The following is a 23,441-nucleotide window of genomic DNA, read 5'->3' on the forward strand; positions in this document are numbered from 1 at the left end:
CTCTCCCCTGTAGTGCCAGCCTTTGAGGCAAATGTCAGCTAATTAAAGGTTACATGGTCGACCTTTCTCACCCCCTGCTGGGCCCGCGCCACTCGATCCGCCAAAGCACCCCCAGAGCTGAGCGTCATGCTACAGGTTGTCTCTGAGATTGTGCCGCAGAAACACACACACATGCACATGACAGGACAGCATGGCTTTTGATATGCTAAATACTGCGAGCCTCCTACAGGGCAGTAGACTCAATTAGAGGAGACACTTGGTGTCTAACACTGAAGATGCTCGATGACTTGGCTGTCAGCTGAGACACGATGTGTGTTACTGTGATACTGTCTCCATACTGTTGTGATTCAGCAAAATACATGAATGTCCTTTGATTGTTACTGCTGCTACTACTGCCAATTCTTTTCCCTCAAAATCTGCTTGAAGGTCATTTCCTGTAAAATGCAACTGGCCCTCCCTCCTCTACTTGGCTTAATGTTTTAGGTGTCATTCTGCAACACTGACGTCAGTTTCAGGGTGTGGTAATTCTCAAAAAGAGTGCTGCATTTGATCATCTTGCACAAGTGGAACATTTGAGAAGGGCGCTGAATATTGAATATCGTCTCTCCAGTTCAAAGCATCTTTAGAGCTGTGGGAATATGTTCCAGAGACGAGAGAACAGAGAGAAGCCGAGAACACACTGTGCCCTTCTACTCTTTTAGTCTGCAGCTACACACATGCATTAAGAGTCGGACTGTTCGGATTCAAAAACAACTATCATATGTCTGAAAAGAGGGTTGTAATTATCAGAATTTGATACTATGCAGTACATTAAGTGTGTGTGGTGATGCGTGCTTGTCCATGTGTCTGTGTGTAAATGGGCAGCAGTGGGGACCAAAAAAGTGAAGTGCAAAAAAAAGGATGTAAGCACATATGTTATTAGGAAAAGTCTGAGTGACACAGACAGTGTTATGAAAGAGAGTGTCAAGGACGGATAAAGATCAGCTAAAATGAGAAGAGAATAATTTTGCTTTGAATTAAAATAAATGGCCAGAAGGGATGCCATCGGGCACTAAGACATTCTTTGAAGTGGCTGCTTGTCATCGGGGACCTTGGTACTTACTGATGCCTTTATGTCACTTTGTAATCATCTGGGAATTCACAGTCTGTGTTGCTCTGACATCTGTTGTAAAAATGTATTCTCTCTATTAATCCACTTTGAAAGGTTCCAGTACTTTGCAGAGTGTTTAATAGACCATACTGAGTGCATAACTCTCACAGGAAGAAGGGGAGATTCCGAAAGAAGAGCATTTAACAACAAATGTGTGTCATCAAAACAACAAAAACGACACAAGTAGATGGATTTAAAATGGTAAATGTCACTCTATTGCAAATTTACAGAAAAACATTGAATTAAAGCATAGTATGGGCTGACTAATGGCTCATTTTCCTGACTAAAACATTTTCTAGGATAGCAAATTAATGCGGTTTCTATGAAAATATAAAATTGCAGTAACAAGCCTGTATACACTGTACCCAATAGGGTATAACTTTGCCTGTGGGTTACAGTATTTATGTACTCTATTTCCCTCATAAAGTCTAACTACAGCAGTTTAAACTTTTAAAGTCTTAAAACCAGATCCAATACATCTTTTAGTGTACAGGTAGTTCTCTGCTTCCGAGAACATATTGCAGTATCTGTGTTGCTTCAGGATGCCATTTGGATTTATGTGATGTCAAAGCAGAAGAAAAAAATGGGGCAGAGAAACAAGCATCTGCTTGAAAACGGGAGAAAAACAGAAAACACAAAGGATGATGAGAAACAAGCAGAAGCTGTGACTTTAGTTAGAGCTTCAGTCAACACCTGTTCCTCTACTCAGGTGTCTCAGCTACTCCCACGGCTTAACCTGCTGTCCAGTCTTATTTCCATTTGTTTTTGTCACACACCTGGTACACAGTGGTGCAACGGAGGGCCATTTTGAAGTTTCGATCCAGGATATGATGTTTCAGTTGCTGTTATTTACTAAAGTGGAATGACTCAAAACAACAGTGAGTCAGCCTACTTGTGTATTCACCTCCTGGAAGCTTTTTTTTATTTGATGATCTCTGTGCACAGTTTTGGGTATCATTCTGTTCTGTTTTAAGACTTCAGCAGCAGAAAAAGTGGTTTGTGTCGTATAAGTAAAAGAACTGGGTAACTGATATGAGCAACAACACCTCCCTGGCAGGACAAAGAGGAGATTGCCACCTACAGAAACTCAAGCGTCATCAGCAATAATTAAGACATCAGAGTACCACCCACACGGTTTTATTTACAGGTGGACTGTGGGAAGTGCGCTGCTCAATCACCAAGTGCCTATTAGTTCAGATTTTAAAATGAACCAAAGTCAAGGACCTTGTAGATTACAACTCTCAAGGACATTTTTAATAATGTACCTCATGAGACCAAATGTGTGATGATGTAATGAGACCGGGGAGTCTAGTGGTGTCATCTTAGTCTACATTGTGGTGCTGTTTTAAATAATTCCATGGACCGGTCTTTTGGGGTAACTCTGAATCATCAGAATCAGTGTCCGGTTTAATGCCAAGTAGGTTTTCACATACAAGAATTTGCTTTTAAATTTTGGTGCATAGACAAGAAACCTAAATACAGAATAGAAAAAATTACAATATAAATACTTCAAAATACTATTTAAAGCCACAAGCAGCAATGAACAGGCCCATGCACCATGACGTAACCTGGGGGTACTGGGGGGGATGATGCGGCTGTTTATTTCCAGACCCTGCAACAAGGAGAAAGACGTTTTCTCTTGTGAGGAGTGGGGGCACCAGAAACAACCAATTGCTAATGTCATACTACTTCCTGTGTCCACTTTGTAGCGCTAGTGAACAAACAGTTATCATACGTCAAGTTGCTGTACATTGATTGGAGACCACACCATGTAAATTTCATGTAAATCAAATGATACAGTCATACAAGGCTTACTTCCTTAGGGTTGGGGTCTGGGACAAGGTCCTGGATAAGGGTCCTGGAAGCATACAGGTCCAGGACAGATAGCAGATCGCAGACAATCACCTTCTCCGCAGAGCAAATCATTTGGTGCAGTCTGCACGTCACTGGCAGTGGCAGCAGCAAAAATAAATTCAATCTAACATTGGTCAACGTGTCACAGACGTCACAGAGCTGTGTTTACTGATTGGCAGCGGGTATTCTCTGAACTATTCTTTCACAGTTAAGCGGGAGCATTTCGCTGCAGAATCAAATGGCAGCAGCTTGCTTAGCTCAGAGTGGCAGCCACAGCTTTACACAGACGTATACTGTAGCTGCTGGCCGCAGGCTGCACTTCACTGCTGCTCAGTGTGTTTTCGTCATAAGCATGTTGTTCTTCCGTGCATCAAAGTATTCAAAAAACAACTTATGAGTATTTTATGATCTGTCTTCACTTGAAGTTAAGCAAACTGAAACTGTACATCTCCTGCCTCCTACTTTAAATAATGGGGCTGAAAAGCCATGTCTCCAGTGTCAAAGTCGTCTTGAAAGCTTGGTGTTTAACAAATAACCATATCAGTATTTCATACACGCTGACAAAGCACTGCAATGTAGCCTCATACTTAATAGTTTCTAATCTGTTTTGAGTCATGAGAAAATGTATCAAAGATAGCACAGGGCTTCTCGGCATTGGATTACCAAGGTTTAAGCTTGATACATATCAACAACGATCAGGTGTTTGGTGTTAATAAATGATACTAAACTTGTTTTTTCATAGTCTTTACATATTTTATATTGTTGCACTGGCACCGACTGTATTTTCCTTAAAGCCACATTTAGCAAATCCCACCACACTTGTTCTCCAAACAATACTGCAAATTAGAATTTTAAATATTTGCACAGATATAATGCAAATACAATCTGATCCTGATTTTACTGACGACACAAAAACACATTCAAAATAACAACAGAAAAAAAACCAAAACAAGACAAATCCTACATACTAATCCGGGTGTACTGTTTGTGCTTTCCTTCCAGAGACATCAAACCTGACAACATACTACTTGATGAACACGGTAAGATTCTCTCTGTAATAATATTTTCAATTAATTGATATTTAGGTGAGGGGTGGAATTCAAAGTTTTTGTTATGTTTACATATTGTTGTAACATTTGACTAACTCACATGTTGACCTGACCTGACTTGGCGTCCCAAATTCAAGACTTAGCAGCCTCTGACTAAGGGTTTTACCGATCCTCCAACCTTTGGGATCACTTCTGCACAGATCAAAAGGAGCTGCAATGCTCTGAGGCGGGTTTCACAGTTGTTGCCTAGATAGGCCTCGCAGCATAAAGATGGAAAGTACCTCATACCTTATTTTAACAAATGCAACGAATGCGCCCGTGCAGTTATTTTCTGTGCATACTGTCAGTCCGCATCAGTTGAAGCACTGTGACATTTACATGGTGTTCTGTTTCTCTGAAATACGGGATGAAATGAGACAGTGATGTCATAGGAGTGTGGAGGACAGAGTAATATTGATGATACCTCCCTCCTCTGCTGTGAGGGGAAAATCCTGCTCTGAATGATTGATTAAGTCTCATCATAGGCTTCAGTGTCATTGTCAGCACACACACGTACACACACACACACACACACACACACACACACACACACACACACACAGACGATGACAAAAAAGACAGAGCAATGTGTGTGTACATATCAGAGAGAGGGGTACCATTGTAAATCAATGCGGCATAAAGAGAAACTGAATTCCTTCATCAATATGTTAATTAAGAGGGATTTTAAAGTACTATATGTTATGATCCATCCTTGAGAAACACGCAGACATCCTAGAGAAAATGGTACAGTGTGCACGCTACATCGCCAAAGTATGTATGAACAATAAATATTATCAACAGAACTCTCTCTGTGGACCTCCATGCACAACTTAACTAGTTAATTAAAGGAGTCTATGCTGTTCTCTCTGGCAACCTTACAAAGACAAAAAAACTCCAGGACACTACTGCGTTACTGAGTCTCTGCCAAGAAACAGTCCAGCATGCAACAAGCTTGACTTTATGCAAACCAGCTACCCCAGTGTTTGTCATTATGACATGTTCTGATAAATGACAAAAGACGCTTACATCAGCAACCTTCGTGTGCTAAATCCAACTTGTAAGGCAGTAATAACACAACATAATATTATGCTTGTTAATAAATGGACAGTGGGAGCCACTAGTGTCTAACCTCCCTTGCACAATTCACTGCTGAGCCAAGGTTGGCGTTGTGTTGGAGTCTGGTACTACATCAAATAGTGTTTCCTTTCTATTAAAATGTGTGGCGCCCACACCAGCAACATGAAGGAGATCAAATTTCAGTAGAGGTGCAAAGGGGGAAGGATGCGCACAGTGAACGTTGTGTCTGTTTACCTGACAGTTCATGTGTTTTTTGGGGTGATGAAAAGACATGTGGCAGTTAGTAACAAAAATAGAAACTGAAAAAGCACTCAGAGAGTGCAGACCTCCACCAAGTAGGTGATATTCCCTCCCCCTCTGCATCAGATTTTGCAGCCTGCATCACAATTAGGTTATTTGCATCATTATCATTATTAGGTTATATACGCCTTCACCATGGAGACACTGTGGTGTATTTATTTATTTATGTATTTTATTTTGTACCAACACAGAATATAATGTTTTTTTGTATTTTTCACTTTCTTTTTTTCGAACACAGAACATTAATTTCAACTTTAGAATTACAACAATGTTTAGCAAATAGAACAAGACGTGCTTTCCGGCCACCAGATGGCGCTATTTTCACCATCTTTAGAAATTGGAATTGCTGCTGAGGCTGTCACACGATAGAATTTATTTATTATTTTATCCACGTTGCTTCAACCGATCACCACCAAAATGTTATCATCTGTGCCTTGTCCCATTATCCACCGTTCCTGAAAAATTCATCAAAATCCATTCATAACTTTTTGAGTTATTTTGCAGACAAACAAACAGACTGGCGAAAACATAACCTCCTTGGCGGAGGTAATAAAGACATTTTGTGTCAGTTGTCCTGCTCAAGGCCCCAGGAACAGTGCTAGGTTTTGAAGCAAATTTTAAATAGTGGCCAATTGTGGAATTATAACGTCCAAGTCCATCATGTGATGCCATGGGCCCGAAAAACTTTTTTCTTATTGTGAAAGAGATGTCTGATAATCCGTGATACATGTTTTTTGAGCATCGCAACCCCTACAAAATGAGTCGTTTCACTATGGGAATTTGATTTCATTCGGTCTATTGACATTTTGAAAGTCTAGAAAATCTGCATGATTAAATCATTTTTGTCCCCATTCAAGTAAGCCAAAGGCTAAACCTGAAGTTAGCTGCTTGGCCACCGTAAGTCTCTAGTGCGCTTGTTCTATTGGCGCCCCAATGCTTAAGATTTGGGTAATTTTATATCATGGAAATTGGAAATTCGAAGAAGAAAGCAACCTTCATAGAAAAGAACGGGGCCCCACTTCCAACACTATATCCGGTTCTCTTTATACATCCATTACTCTCTGCTTCTTCTTCTTATTTAGTCTTTTTTAGTGGTTGGCAAACCACCGCCAAGTGGACTGGAGTTCCAACACTAATTTATGGGCTCTCACTCTGATTATGTTCCTTGTGGAAGTGGCTGCTAAGTCAATTGTGACACGTAATGGTAAAATTCAGTATACCAGTCTGGTGGTTGGTTTAATATCAAACTGGTATAACGACTTTTACACTGGCCCAGCCCTAACATGACGTGTTATTTAGTGAGCTACAGAGGTGCTGTTAGGCAGATTTTATTACCTTCAGACAGAGCCAGGCCAGCTGTTTCCCTGTGTTTCCAGTCTCTGTGCCAAGTGAGGCTGCTGGCTGCAGCTTTATCTCATAGTGCATATATGAGAGTGCTGGTAATCTTTTCATCTAACTCTAGACCAAAAAAAAGGGAATAACTGTATTTCCATAAAATGTTGGACTGCTCCAATCACTCCATACTTTATGAAGAACAAAATAGCCCCAGTTCTTAAATATGATGAAGCATCAGCCTAATAGGCATGATTAAAACACTCCCTGGTCATTCTCTGTTGTCTTGCACAAAGGTACTTCACTGCAGTGCTGGCGACAGGAAGCCGACTCCACACATCAAATAAAGTATAGTGTCAGCTTGACAACAACTCCTCCAACAGCCTTGTTACACCCCCTCCTTCAAGGTGGAAAGCAGAGCAATGTATGACTCTTCTCAGCGATCTCGTCTTCTTCTCTTTACACCAAAATCCAGTCAAAACCAGTTACCAACAAACGTATTTCAAGAAAGTGAGACATCCCAAGGTCTACAACTCTTTACAAGTGGACAATCTGAACCTTCTCTCATGTCAAGGTCACTGTTCAACAGATGGTTTAACAGTGATTCAGCAATTTACATATACATTTCAGTCATTTTCTACCGCAGGTTATGTACTGAAATTGACTAAACATAAGAATCATGTATAAACTTACACCTGGTTCAACTGATGGAGGTGACAGATGACAATATTACAGTGACAGTCCATCTGCTGTAGTAGACCCTATCTGAAAAGATTATTTGAGAACTACACCACCTGAAAAACACCTGTGCCCTTGTGGAATTGGCGTATAGAATGACAGACGTTTGTCATCAGACTCAAGAGATTTCAATAAAATTTGAGCTTAACAGACATGATCTATGTTCACATGCAATGGCAAGATAGTCCCAGTTATGTTGCACACTTGCCTGAAAATGTTAGAGTATCATCATGTTTTGTAGTAATTTTGTTTATGTACTGATTAAACTGCAATGTATATTTAACTGTGACATTAGAGTCCGTGAATAATCAACTAACTAGCCATACTATAACATTCACATTTCCCTCAGTTAAGCAGTTTAGACTTAACCATGAAAAACAGCTAGAGACAAAAAGTGTCCAGGAACACACACAAACAGGCACACACACCCATAAAAGTCCTGAGATCTTGGAGGGCACTGGGCAGCTGCACAAGGTAGATGTGGGATGGCAGCCCTGCTGTCGCTACAGACTGGAAGCAGACAAAGAGCGACAGACAGAAAGAGAGGGACAGAAAGAGAGAGGTGAAATGGAAGACAGAGCCAGACAAACAGGGAGAGCCACAAGGATACGACAAGAAGGAGGAAAGTGATGAGCACACATTTCTGGGAAAAAAAGATTTGTCAAAGGAGGAAAAACAGGGTAGTCAGAGAAAGGAGATACGTGGAGAAGAGAGATAAAGAGGGAAGAGGAAGAGAATGACAGCTTTGTCAGCCTCGTCCTGATTTCCACAGGACAACCAGTGTTCACCTGTGCTTCCTCTCTCTCTGTATGTGTGCGTGTCCTTTCAAACTCAATAAGCACTTCTCTCCTCCTCATGCATTCTGCCCACACTCTGTTTCTTTTTTTCCTGTGCAAACCTGTAGTTTACCTCTCCACTGACGTCTAACACAAACTGGGGGGCAGCAAGCTGTTTGCCTTTGCACGCCACGTCACTTTTGCAAGCTGGAATTGACCCGTTGCGTCTGTGTTCCTGTGGGAGCTGCTTCACAGAGAGAAAAACAATTTACTCACACATGTGCAATGTCGCTTTGTTAAATAAAATAGCCCCAGGATGCTGAGAGAAGCTCCAAGAGGGCCGCTGTCTAGGTTATCAACTGTGCGCACGCACACATGCTTCAAAAGCAGGCACTACATTAAGGCGATATCGTGAGGGAAACCACAGCTCTCTCCTTCGCTTCCAAACAAATACAAAGAAGTGATGGTGCATATGTTTGTCACATCAACACCCATGGGACGCTTTGCAAAAGTTTAGCATGTGATCTTTCTTGACAAGAAAGACCTGGAAGAGTTTTCGGAGCAAATCAGTGAGTCAACACTGGAAATTCATAGGCACAATACACGCCTGGAGGCTGACGTGGTTTTAACAAGGCATTGGGATGTTTCAGAGTGTTGAACTCCTGCTGTGGCTTTGAGTTAGGTTACTTAAAGCTTCGATATAAAGTTCATGAAAAAGTTTTCAAAAGATTCAGCATTCGTACTTAAATGTCCCACAGAAATCCAGGATGGGACCATCAGTAGGATCCTTTTTGTGTGCATACTCACTGTATATATGTTACATATTTGCCATATTTGTCATCAGTGGTGGGCGTGTTATGAGGTAGTGGTAAGCAAAGAGACATTAAAAATAGAAGAGATATGCAGCTGCGTGACATAACCTAAGGATCAAACCCTGACAGTTGTGGAGGTAATCCCAGTAAAACACATTAGATAACTGAGCCACCAGGCAACCTGCTCACAGGCAGGAAACACTTTGACTGGAGACAAACAGGGGTCAATCTCATGTAGTGACCATTCATTTATTTGAACTAAAGGGAATGCTGCCACTCTGACCTCCATGTTTTATTTTACCAAATTTAAATTTGACGTGTACTCTGTTCACTTAGCGCACATGCATGATCAGAGTAAGTGAAGTGGCCTACTCACAAATAGAGCAGTAGCAGCTTAAAATACTAAGAAAAAAATGCATTAAATGACTGTAATTAAAGCTTAAAAATAATAACACTGAAAGCATTGCAACAGCAGTTAATTCAGTTGCATTCAGGCCTTTAAAACATTGTTTTTCCCAACCTTGCATGTCAATATGCTAAACAGTAAAGGGGCATGAAAAGAATTACTTTGCTGAACATGAAATATAATTACTGCCTCTTGGTTGTATTCCTCCGTGACCCACTCAAGCTGCGGTTACAGTTTGCATCCATGTCTGTCCAGAGCCATATGTAGCCATGACTGTTGACAATGCTTCAAATACAGATTTTGCAGCAAAGAAGCTACATATTCTAAAACATGGATGCATCACACACATCTTGAACCGGACAGCACAGAGGGTCAGATGCAAGATGAACCCCAGGATTAGTGTTGCTGGTTCAGTATCCAATTTTATTCTGTTCGAGTTTCGACGTTAAATAATGGCTGGAAAAAGCATTTTTGCAGAACATTGTGATGTCACTGTAAAGCTGACCTTTTGCAATAAAATGTCATCACTTCATCAATTCATCCTATCAGACATTTGTGTGAAATTTTGTCATAACTAGCTTATGAAATCTTGAGTTATGGTCACAGTGACCTTGACCTTAACCCTCTCGAGGTGTTATTGAGATAACGTGTTCATGAGAATGGGATGGACAGAAAGACGGATGGATGGATGGCCAGACTAGAGGTGACTCGTGTACAAAAATCTCTAAACATTTGGCTAATTTTTTTCGTGTAAACATGTACACGGGTTTCACCGCTGGGTGGTGCTATTGTATTAAGCCAGTAAAGCCCCAGTTATCCGAACACCAACCGAACGGGCCATTTAACCAACGCGCCGTTTTAATAGAACGGAGTGTATGGACGGGAATGCACCATGAAAACAGCGAGCCAAGTTGTAAAGATAATCTACAGAAAACCAGTGTCTCCCAACTAGGGATGGGCAGCACAAGCAAAAACACTATTCGAAAATTATGGCAACTATTCGATGATTTTTTGAATAATCTACTCGCTTTCAAATGTCTGCCACGGACATTTACACAATGTCACGGATAAACATGGGTAAATGCATGAAAAAAAATCATCACATATCACCTCTGATAATGGTTTATTCATTTAAAAACACATTGTGCTCGTTTAGCACACTATTTCATGTAGTTTTTATCTGCTGGAGGGTCGCGTAGGGGAGTGTAGCACGACAAAAATAGAAGAGCCACGTAAAATAGAGAGTTGTAGCATGACAGACGGGGGTTGTCGCGCTGCTCCCGTTGCCAGTGGAGCCACTGTAATTGATTAACAGGGGGGGCGAGCATGTCTTGCCGCTGAGCCCGGCCATACGGTCCCTCGCCACCTCCTGCATGCCTCGCTCTCAAATGACTGTGCATACTTGTAGACTTGTGATACGCAAGCTTTGTCTCACAGAGTTTGCACTGCACCTCATTTTCATTTATTTTGTGGAAGTTGTTCCACACGGAACTTTTTGAGGACTGTAGTAGTCTCTGCATGTTACTCCTGTTTGTAGAAGAGCATCAATCTAGCTGGTAGCCCATTAATTGCATGTCAAATAAAGGGGGGGAATAAGACGGCGAATAGTAATAGTCGCATTAAAAAAAATCGATTTTTCAAAATAAAACAACTATTCGAAAATTCGAAAATCATGACCCATCCCTACTCCCAGATGTTCGGAGTGCCAGACCGGAGAAGGTAACACAGTCTATCACAGTTTGTCAACAATTAGTATCACCCCCCTCTCCCCTAAAAAAAAAATTTTTTTTTGTGTACTAATTTTTCATAACCATTTATGATCTCAAACACGTGTACACGGACTCACCCCTAGGCCAGACAACCCGAAAACATACTGCAGCCAAGGCTGACGCCAGCATGAAGGCATAAAAAGTGAGTAAATGTTTTCAAGTTAGCCTTAAATTCAATACCCATGAGTCTAAAAGCTTTTGCTATTGGCCAAAAGCAGCTGCACGGCTGATTACACCTAAATGGGCCGGAGAGTTTTTGACTGAACAAGCAATGATCATCACTGCAATCCTTAGTGCAGTTTGAACTAATCTCAGAAAGACACTTTGGTTAAAATTTTTGCTACTAGCTGCTTTTGGCCCAGCAGCCCAACATTGCGATGATGGTTATCCGTTTCTTCCCGCCGGCTACTGTGTTAAACTCCTGTCCTAAATCTGTCTTCTACAAAGCCGAGAGAGATGAAGACAGAAAAGGGGGGAAAAAGGGGAGATAAGTACGTGACAGAGACAGTAGACATCATTAAATACGAAAACATGAAAGGAGCTCTACTCTTACTCAAGCTCCACTTAAAGTCTGACGTTTCCATCCTGCTGCACCTTCGTCACAGTCATCACACTGCATTAACAATGGTCCTCCTCTATCTGCAAAATGCTATCAGATCTCTCCTCTGTGCATCACTACACAGCCTCATACGCCACAGCTTTGAATACAGTATGTGAGCATATCTCAAGTGGTAAAGGACACAGAGGGGTAAAGACGTAAGAGCATGAAGTAGCAAGGAAAGATGTGGAGGAAAGAGAAGAATGAACCTGAATAATGAAGAGGACAGAGGAGGATATGGGAGCCATGAAGGAAAAGAGACTAGGAGTGGATAAATTAAAAGGGACACAGCAAGTAAAGGTGATAATGGAGAGTGATAAAAAAAAATGAGGGAGGAGGGAAAGAGGTACAAAAACAGGAGAGATTTTTTGCACAGTTCTCTTATCTTAAAGCTCATTGTCTTGTATAAATAAACACTTTAGCTGGCCAGCTCCCGCCTGCTTTATATTCACACACAGTCGTCTGTTTGTGCGATAAAATATTCCACCTTTGGAAAAAAAAACCTGTGTACAGTATGGTGATGCAGCTATTGTGTGTGGACTCACTGTATGTGTGTGAGGGGTTACTGGGGACATCCATTCATCCGAACAATCACTCTGCGGCAAAAACTCTCCGGCTCTGTCTCACCCAGTATGACACACACACACACACACACACACACACACACACACACACACACACACACACCTCACATACATTCAGCTCATTAGTGTGTGCTCAGTGTCCATGGCAAAGGCTCTGGGCCATTTTGCAGCACAGTAAGACACAGGTCAATGATTTGACTTTGCCTTTGACTTTGTAAATCACTGAGGTTGCCACTAAAAAACTCTCTCAGCTCAGTCTCAACATAATCATACATTTAACTCCATCAATAAAGCTGCCGTGAATTTGCATTTGATGTGTTTTAACGATAGCAATGTAAGAGCGTAATGATCACAATGGATTATATTGCATGAGAAAATTTCTTTGATCCTCATTTTTGCATATCTAACATGCACACAAGCAGCATACAAAGTGGGATACTTGCTCCGTGTAAGCTGTGTTAAATGGAATTCTAACAGTAGAAGCTTAAACATTAAGGAGAAACAGTTTATACTGATGGTGTAAACAGAGCTCTGTGCCACGTTAGGATTTATGAGGTTCACACAAATGAGCATGCTCCATGTCTGTTTGACGTAATATATATACTCTCTGTTCTACAGGGCACGTCCATCTAACAGACTTCAACATTGCAGCCATTGTAAAAGAAGATCTAAAGGCAACGTCCATTGCTGGGACCAAGCCATACATGGGTAAGAAAACATTTTTCCGCCAAAGCTTCACAAGAAACCTTTAACATTTGGGACATCAAACAGAAGCTAGAGTAAACTCTGATCTTTAATTCACAGAAATCATGAAACATAATTTATAGAAACTCCACAGAGCATCTTTATGCTAATCGAAACCCCCCAAAACACCAAAGGGATGTTAGAGACTGACTTTGGTGAGCAAAGCTTTCACTGGGCGAAGCATCCTCCCTTTGCTCTTTAGAAGGCAGTTAAAGTCTTGTTCATGCCAACACCAAACACGTGCAGTGGAGAGATTTACTGCATTTGTTTCAAGATACAGATTATACACTGAACAAAAATGTAAACGCAACACTTGTTTTTGCTCCCATTTTTCATGAGCTGAACTCAAAGATCTAAAACATGTTCTATACACACAAAAGACAATTTCTCACAAATATTGTTCACAAATCTGTCTAAATCTGTGTTAGTGAGCACTTCTCCTTTGCCGAGATAATCCATCCCACCTCACAGGTGTGGCATATCAAGATGCTGATTAGACAGCATGATTATTGCACAGGTGTGCCTTAGGCTGGCCACATTAAAAGGCCACTCTGAAATGTTCAGTTTCATCACACAGCACAATGCCACAGATGTCGCAAGTTTTGAGGGAGCGTGCAATTGGCATGCTGACTGCAGGAATGTCCACCATAGCTGTTGCCTGTGAATTGAATGTTCATTTCTCTACCATAAGCCATCTCCAAAGGCGTTTCAGACAATCTGGCAGTACATCCAACTGGCCTCACAACCGCAGACCACGTGTAACCACACCAGCCCAGGACCTCCACATCCAGCATGTTCACCTCCAAGATCGTCTGAGACCAGCCACCCAGACAGCTGCTGCAACAATTGGTTTGCATAACCAAAGAATTTCTGCACAAACTGTCAGAAACCGTCTCAGGGAAGCTCATCTGCATGCTCGTCGTCCTCATCGGGGTCTCGACCTGACTGCAGTTCTTCGTCGTAACCGACTTGAGTGGGCAAATGCTCACATTCGATGGCGTCTGGCACGTTGGAGAGGTGTTCTCTTCACGGATGATTCCCGGTTTTCACTGTTCAGGGCAGATGGCAGACAGCGTGTGTGGCGTCATGTGGGTGAGCAGTTTGCTGATGTCAACGTCGTGGATCGAGTGGCCCATGGTGGCGGTGGGGTTATGGTATGGGCAGGCGTATGTTATGGACAACGAACACAGGTGCATTTTATTGATGGCATTTTGAATGTACAGAGATACCGTGACGAGATCCTGAGGCCCATTGCTGTGCCATTCATCCACGACCATCACCTCATGTTGCAGCATGATAATGCACGGCCCCATGTTGCAAGGATCTGTACACAATTCCTGGAAGCTGAAAACATCCCAGTTCTTGCATGGCCAGCATACTCACCGGACACGTCACCCATTGAGCATGTTTGGGATGCTCTGGATCGGCGTATACGACAGCGTGTTCCAGTTCCTGCCAATATCCAGCAACTACACACACCCATTGAAGAGGAGTGGACCAACATTCCACAGGCCACAATCAACAACCTGATCAACTCTTTGCGAAGGAGATGTGTTGCACTGTGTGAGGCAAATGGTGGTCACACCAGATACTGACTAGTTTTCTGACCCCCCCCCCCACCCCCCCCCCAGTAAAGCAAAACTGAACATTTCAGAGTGGCCTTTTATTGTGGCCAGCCTAAGGCACACCTGTGCAATATTCATGCTGTCTAATCAGCATCTTGATATGCCACACCTGTGAGGTAGGATGGATTATCTCGGCAAAGGAGAAGTGCTCACTAACACAGATTTAGACAGATTTGTGAACAATATTTGTGAGAAATGGTCTTTTGTGTGTATAGACAATGTTTTAGATCTTTGAGTTCAGCTCATGAAAAATGGGAGCAAAAACAAAAGTGTTGCATTTATATTTTTATTCAGTGTAATTCTGACATTAAACCCCATTCAGTTTATGTTTAAAAAGGAAGGGGAAGTAATTTTGAGATCTCGAAAGAAAAGCAGAAAATGCACTTTTACAATGCGGCAATTAAGGGGTTCAATATCTTCACCCCTACAGCGAAGTTCACAGAGCTTGACTTTTGTCAATATTAGCTGCCCGAAGGCCAGGAACAAGATACAGCTAAAAATAAGTGGGTAGTTATTGACAAATAAATGGTAGAGCTTTGTTGTGAGGTACATAGTGAAGGTTGACAGCTTACTTAAAAAGCATTTCAAGTAAAATAATTAGCTATGACAAGCAAAATGTGGAGTTTTTGTCCCCAAATTTCTAAAAGAACATGTAGTATATTCTTCTTAGTTTGATTTGGATGCATGAGCCCAAAACCTGAGAATATTGTTAACATTTTAACAAAAGTAATGTTGCTTAGAAACCAGCATTTACCCCCTCAGCACATCTCCAATTGTCCTCCGCATGACTCTTAAGTACAGCAGTGATCAGATCGATGTGGATTCAGCTCCTGAGAGATCAGACAGGAGCTTAACAGGATTTCAGGGGGATGTGAATGACGAGACAGCACGTGTTTGTGTGTGTGTGCACCTGTTTTTATTCTTACAAAGTGTGTGCTCATGGTGGAAAATGATGTTGTAACCATGTGTGATTTCAGGCGAATACTCTGTGGTGTAATAGATAATTCATGGGTACACTGGGAAGAAAACACTGTCTCTTTCAGAGGCTTCAGTAGATAAACTTCACTTTTTTTCTGCTTCAGCGAGAGAGCAGAGCAAACCTACCATGAAGGCGAGGAGAAGGGTGTGTGTGTATGTGTGTGTGTGTGTGTGTGTGTGTGTGTGCGCATGCTCCTGAGTGTACAGTATGTTTCTTCCAGTCCAGCTTTTGACAGTTTGATACAGATAAAGAAGAAAGAAGTGATGAGTGATGGAAATTCATCTTGACCATTTCAAACGAGATTACAACTGAACAACCTTTTCCTAGAACAGATTATTCACTTCCACAGGAGAGAGAAAAATGTAACTAACCAGTTTAAGGGTTAAATATCTTGTCCCACCCAGAAAACCTGTTTAGTCAATTATTCATTACAAACACATTATGATGCTATATTGGCTGCAAATTGGATCCCAATAATTAATACTCGCCTCTGGCAAAAAGAGTGGAGTTTACGTTGGGTTTTTTTTGTTTTGTTTTATCCCAGATGTTTTCTGTTCTATAACAGTTCAGAAGTTACAACACACTGTACACGTATAAGGAACTTATGCAGCATGAGCCATATGTATTCAGAAGCCCCTTTCAGACGACCTGCAACCTGTTACATAACTGTGACTGCAATTTTATATGCTGGTCTCATGTCTGAATACAAACCCTCATATTTTAGTGAGTTGCAATGGCGTTAAGACTTCCATCATCCACAGTTTACCTCAATAATATTTTCAGCCATGACAGCTGCATGGAAAATAAGCAGCATTAGGGGTGGCCGATACGGCACAAGATCTCCCATCATGGTATGAGTCATTTTATATAAATGATTAATTGTATTTTTTTTTTTTTTTTTTGAGGATTAAAAACACATTTAGCACTTCACTGCAGTCAGTCCCAGTGACAGTATGTATCATGATACAGTTATAGTTCTGTAAATTCTGCTAAGAAATACTCTAATGTCAGCCCAATGTTACCTTGCGAGGCAGCCAGATTCGTGAGATCTCGCAAAAAAAAAAAGAATCACACAAGAAGTGGCATTGTAGTAGCTCACCTGGTAATGCATGTACCCCATGTGTAAGTTTGAGTCTGACCTGTTGCACTTTTGTTGCATCTCTCTTTCTATCCCCTTACTTCCGAATAAAGGCAAAAAATGCCAAAAAAAAAAATCAAGCAAGAATCAAAAGATCACGCAAGTGTCCAGGCCTGATTTCCTACATGGCCTGTCCCAAATAGTTCCCACTGTCGCATGGTACATACCATCACATTGCCCAACACTAAGCAGCAGAATTCTCTATGTGATGTATGCCATGTCTAGAAAGAGCTATAGTTAGGTTCCTGACTAGAAAGTCCCTTGAAACAAGGAAAAGGGATCAAAATACACAAACATACACCAAAAATGTTAATGTCAAATCTAGGAAAGTGACATACATCCAATTAATCTTGTTGTATGATATTTTCTGTCTATCAGCTCCTGAGCTGTTCCAAACCTTCGAGGGGTCCCACCCTGGCTACTCCTTCTCGGTCGACTGGTGGTCGCTGGGCATCACAGCCTATGAGCTACTAAGAGGACAGGTAACGCACAGAGTACCATCTCCATGACCACACCTCAACTCACTTCCGCTTGGCCTGGCACACATTACTGTAGTGAATAATACATATGGCACCTAGACACGAGTGTGCAAGAAGAGTCCTGGTGGTAGGAAAGCAGACATACAGCACGTCCTCAGCCTTCGCAAAACAAGAAGGGGGCATAATTGGATTTCACATGTAAGCTGACCTTACTGAGGAAGATGTTTAAATGTTTAGTCACGGTGTGAGACGAATCGCTGCAGGAGAATGAGAAAATAGAATCGGAGTTATTTCAAGAGCCGTATAATTGGAATTGATTTTTTTTTAAATATTATTTATTTAATTTTTGCTGGTCCCATCTGGAGAAGTTTGTCATGGAAATAAACACAGGACATAATGGTTTCACTCAATCTCCCCGCTCTATCAGGCCGAGTCATAGAGCTGAGAGCAGTCTGTTCACTGTGGGCTCAAGTCAGACTGCAGCTGCAGAATTTCCTCTCATATTTCAAGGTTACACAAACTACAGTAACCTCTGACTACACTGACAAGGACCAAGAACACCTGACACTGATCTGGAGCTGTCATGAAGCGTTCCTGAAATCAATTCCTCTATTTAAACATCTTAGTGTTCTGCCTTTCATCCTTCGTCATAAAACTGTCGACGGTTATTTTAGCTGATAACTTTCCATTACGCTTTCTAAAATGCATTCTGCTACCTTTCTGACCTCAGTTACACCGTACGCCCACTGAAATATCTTTAGTGTTCAAACTCTTTTTTACCTCAAACCCTCCTTGAACCTTTCTAAAACACGTTTTGTCCTCTCTCAGACCTCAAAGCTGCCGTATATCTTACCTGCACCATTTACCTTAAGTCTCCTCACTCCCTTAAATCGAGTATACTTTTAACCTTCACTCATTCAGGAGGGATATGCTGAGCACACACTTACACACCCGCAAATTACTTTGAGTGACATAGACGTTAGCCCCTTTTTGAAAGTTCCTGTGTAATCTGCGTCATCTACAGCACTTAAACCCTCTCCTAAACTTTCCTTAACCCCTTCTCTCTGCACACCGCCCTCAGCTTCTCCCAGAAAATTCATTTTCACTTCATCCCTCTGTCTCCTAAGGACTTTCTTCAACACCTTTCTCTGACTGCCACATTTCAACACCGTCTATAAAGCATGAATCAGTCTCAGGGCGTTATAAACTAGCCTGTTGGATGTGCAGAATTATTTGACTGCTGAAAATGGAGCGCTACCTCACTATTATCCGGCTCGGGGCACCTTTCGATCCCTTCTCTGCCTTTGCCTCACCTTATCTCTCTCTTAAGGTCCAACCGCATCTTACTGCATTCATGGTTACACTCAGACCGCTTAACTCCTCTCTCACTAGCCATGTTTCCCTGCTGGGCCTGACCACTGGTTGCAGGTGCAGATCTAAGCAGCTAAATATCTCTCCAGAGCTGGAAATCAATCACTGTCACTTAGTTTTTCCACCTCCAGCCTCTGTTTCTTTTTTTTCTAAATTAGGACCACAGACACCTCATGGTAAATTTCCAAACAAGTGCAAATATATTGTAATACAAGAGTCAATCGGTCCTGTCTGACGTCTGAACATCGACTTGAAAAAGGATATATTACTGGTTATCTGACACCTTATGCCTGCCCTGCATGGGGAACATCTGCCGAATTCGAATAGAATTGACATGATGCATCCACAAGAGCCTGTAATAAAAATGAAGAATGGTGAGCCATCCACCTGGGTTACATGTCACTCCCATCTCTCTCTTTCATCTCTTCTGTTTCTCTCTTTACCCTGAACCATCTGACAAAGCCTGAATAACATTTAAAGTGTGTCAAAATGAGAGTATTTGCCCATTCAGGCATATGTGAGAGAAACAGGTAAAGGAGCGGATCGTCCACCTCCAACCAGCCTGTTCAGCTAACTCAATACAAGTCGGCAAACCATGGATATGTACCATTTGTACGCTATCCTTTATCGAGTATGTTAACATCTTAATTTTTTTTTTCCACTTCAACAAGGCTGTGGTTAACATATTTATGTCTAGGCACAAAAAACACTTGGTTATGGTTAGGAAAAGATAATGTTTCTGCTTAAATTACCCGTTTTGGTGCCACATTCATGGTTAGGAAAGCAGAGTCTTGCTAAAAAAACAGCTTGTTTGATTGTTGATCTTGAACACTGGTCTGCGGCTTGGCAGCTGTCTCACCAAAGTGACAAAGCCTCAATGACAAAGTCAGGTCATACACATGTAATAAGAACAACGTCACTTTAGTAATGCTGATATGATGCATATGAAACATACAAATGTAATGGTTCCGTGGTTTGCATAAACATACAATGCCAACATTTTCTCGCGACAACCAGCCTGATCCAGCTGTGCCTTGTCACTGTGTCATTCTCCAACTCAAGTGAGAGGAGTCTCAGTCCTAGACAAAGACCAGTGGGTGGAGAAGGACTGGTGTGAAGGACTGTCAACAAGCTTTCCCTTGTTTTCTGACCCACAGAAAGCCCTCTCACACTGAAAGGCAGAGAGTTTAAGTTGTGTTTTGAAAATAATCCCTTATTCTCCGTTTCCTCTATCATTTGTTCTCATCATTGCAGGAAATGGGTTCACAGAGGGTGAGCATGAGGAGAAGAGGAAGAGAGTGTAGAGAGCCAACTGTGGAACAAACTTTGAGACACATACTTTATCAAAGAAACTCCTCCAGGCAGTGCATGGCTATGAATACAGGCCGTCTTTATCATATTTTCTCCTCTCCTCTTTTCAGAGACCGTATGTGATGAGATCCAGTACACCGGCTAACGAGATCCTTCAGACCTTCCACAAGGTCCATCCCAGCTACCCAGCAGCCTGGTCTTTGGAGATGAAGTCTCTACTTAGAAAGGTAAATGAGCAGCACATGCATAATGCACAGTGCACTCAAGGAGCAGAACCATACATGGTATGCATTTACCTCACATTTTCACGATACCTCCCTCACCACCACTCTTTCACAAAACATACCAAAGGTGACTGCTAAGTAGGGCTGCATTTACTATTTTCATTATTGATAATGTGACAGTTACGTTCTTGATTTATCGTTTGGTCTAACTTTACAAAATGGTGAAAAATATACATCCTAGTTTGTTCAAGTCCAAGCTGATGTCTTGAAATGTCTTTTTTTGTCAGTCCAAAACCCAAATATTTTCAGTTTAATGAGATATAAAACTGAAAAAGGGAGAAAATCTACATATTTGCAATGCTGAAAACAGCATTTTCTGCCATTTTCGCATGAATACTTACTTTATTAATCTAACATATAGTCAATTAACAAAACAGTTGATTATTTTTCTGTTGATCGAGTAATAGATTAGTCGACTTATTGTTGCAACTCCACTGCCGATGACACGTAAATTGTGAAATTTAGGGAGAAATATAAATATCCTGAGAAGTCAAGGCCATTGAAATCAATAAAGATTCATACAATCAGGCAGTAACTATGTTTCCATCCAAAAGTGATTTGAATCATTGGGAAATGCGCATGAAAAGAAATACGAATCCTGTGTGTTTCCATTAAATGTACAGACTTTGGTGAAAACTATTAACTATGAGTTTTCCACAGAACCGGAAACAAAACAAGTCTCGCATTCTTCTTCTTCTACGTTTTCTGACGGTTGGCAACCAGCTTGTAAATGCATTACCGCCTTCCCGACCCCGAGTGGGGATATCACCATGGAGAGAGGTGTGCTACGTCAGACTTAATTCGAACATAACTGTTTCCATCCCCGTTTTGCGAATCAACATTTTTTTTGAATCAACCAAAACCCAGCTAAAGCAAGCATATTTCAGTTTGTGCGAATCAGGAGATTTTAATTCAAATTTTGGCGTTTCCATCATAATTTTCTGATGTAATACTTCTAGATGCGCATCTAAACAGGCTGATGGAAACATGGCTAGTGATTGATCTTTGCAATGAGTGCAAACATTAAGCCACATTATTATATACATATTGTATATGTGTATAGCTTGACACCTAGAAGTAACACCACACTGAATGATGCCTGAGGATGTAACATGTGGCCCTATTTCTTGGATAAACCAGTAATATTTGGGAGGTTATTCATACTTTATTTATAAATTAGGTGTGCTTGATCACCACCAGAAATGATGGCATCATATTGCTTCTCTTTATCCTTCGATAATCTGTAAAAAGGTCTGCCTTTTAGTTTCATTATGTTTTCCCTATGTGAACTCATGATGGCAGATCCTGATGTTTTTTCTGTGCCACTCACTGCATAATGAACAAGTGTTCAGTGTACAGTGACTCACGATTCAAAGTGACTATCCCCTGGAAATGTGTAGTGTACTCCAAACCTCTCTCAAATGTGGGTGGATTAAAGTGTCACAGAAGCTTGTTTGAATTAGGTCTGCCACACCCCCAGGATGCACTGTGGTCATTTATTCAAACCTGCACTTGCCAACTTCTCACACTACCTGGTGGCAAAACTCTGATACCACAATACTCTGATAGTAACTGTAAACATTATGCACAAGTTCACTAATTAATATTCATAAATACCTGGTGAGTAAAGCTTTTCTGGGTGGCCCCTTTGCTACTTTGTCGGAGACAGTCTGGACTTTGCTTTTCATTTTGAAATCTTTATCTCCTGTGGGAGGACAATTATCCATACCTGACACCAGCACTTCACTTGGGCAAACAAGGGGCATCTACAGAATTTTAATCAGGGGTAATTTTCATTGTTGCAGCCATGCTTTGTATACCGGGGTTTTACTTATACATGCAAGTCTCACAGCATGCAGTGCTGCTTTTGAATTATAATCAGGTATAATCAGTATTCAAAAACAGGAGTTGTTGGTGAAGAATGGTGACTCATGGTGTTACGCAGAACACAGGTATATAAATCTAAGTTACAACGTCAACACAAGCTCATAAACACACTTGGCACTGAGACTATTAATATCACTCCTTAATTAGGATAATTTAGATGTATATTACTTAATGTAATTAGCACATTTTGAAATCTTACCAGTCTATTTATAATGAACTGTCACAAGTCTGTTCTTGTTGCAATTAAGCCATTTGCAGAGCAAACAGATCCACTGTTGCTGTAGCATTTGGGTTTTGTCTTGGCAGAGATCCACTGCAGTCAAACTGTTGCATTGCTTCGTGCTCAGACTCCTTGTACCTCATTGGCATTCCAGTCGCATGTGTAAACGTGTGTGTTTGTGGGAGAGAAAGGGAGAGAGTGTGTGAGTGTGTGAAAGAGAGAGGGATGTAAAGAAAGTGAGAATGTAAGAGGAGAATCCCATGCTCAATACATTTGTCCTTAATCCTCCACACTTCACATCTCCTTGAATCTTCCTCATCACCATCTGCCTCCTATATGTACCTCATTTTCCTCTCTTTCTGTCCCCTCCTTCTCTCTCCATCTTCTCCTGTCCTAACCTCAATACCTTCCACCCCCAACCCCTTTGTCCCTGTATCCTCATTCTCAGACACATCCTTCAGGGCAAACATGTGCTTGCATCTCAGTGGGACTCCAACTTTTTTGAGCCATGCCTCCCCATGGACAATTGTTCTTACTCTAATCCTTTTGTCTCCCTCAGTTGCTGTGCATAGATGTCCAGAAGCGCATTTCCTGTCTAGCAGAGCTCCAGGATCTGGACTACATGTCAGATGTCAACTGGGACGCTGTGCTCAGCAAACAGCTTCCTCCAGGCTTTATTCCCAATGTGAGTATCTGAAATAAACTGAGCTCTGCCTCAGAATGCTAGTCTACAAAATGCTCACATCTGAATAGAGCAGAGTTTTTCCGACATCGGCAAAAAAATACCGCACTGCCCTATGCTTTAAAAACGAAATGACGGTCTGTCACAAAAACTGAACAAATATCATATCATAAATTTGCTATCTGTGGATGTTTTAATCCAACTATGTTAGATCTTTGAAAATGGTAGCGTGATTTT

General features: G+C 41.4%; 1 protein-coding gene and 1 long non-coding RNA gene across 3 annotated transcripts in view; one reads left to right on the forward strand and one right to left on the reverse strand.

Annotated features, from left to right (window-relative positions):
* The window catches only part of stk32a (serine/threonine kinase 32A), a 91,953-nt gene that overhangs the window by 48,239 nt on the left and 20,273 nt on the right, over window positions 1-23,441 (forward strand). Inside the window, exons 6-10 of the mRNA XM_049591746.1 lie at window positions 4,007-4,044; window positions 13,103-13,192; window positions 17,349-17,452; window positions 20,242-20,358; window positions 23,082-23,207. Coding sequence (XP_049447703.1) covers window positions 4,007-4,044; window positions 13,103-13,192; window positions 17,349-17,452; window positions 20,242-20,358; window positions 23,082-23,207 — 475 coding nt within the window. The remainder of the gene's footprint in view (window positions 1-4,006; window positions 4,045-13,102; window positions 13,193-17,348; window positions 17,453-20,241; window positions 20,359-23,081; window positions 23,208-23,441) is intronic.
* The window catches only part of LOC125898095 (uncharacterized), a 90,882-nt gene that overhangs the window by 43,902 nt on the left and 23,539 nt on the right, over window positions 1-23,441 (reverse strand). The window lies entirely within an intron of this gene.

This window comes from Epinephelus fuscoguttatus, linkage group LG12, assembly GCF_011397635.1.
Source record: "Epinephelus fuscoguttatus linkage group LG12, E.fuscoguttatus.final_Chr_v1".
Classification (NCBI taxonomy): Eukaryota; Metazoa; Chordata; class Actinopteri; order Perciformes; family Serranidae; genus Epinephelus; species Epinephelus fuscoguttatus.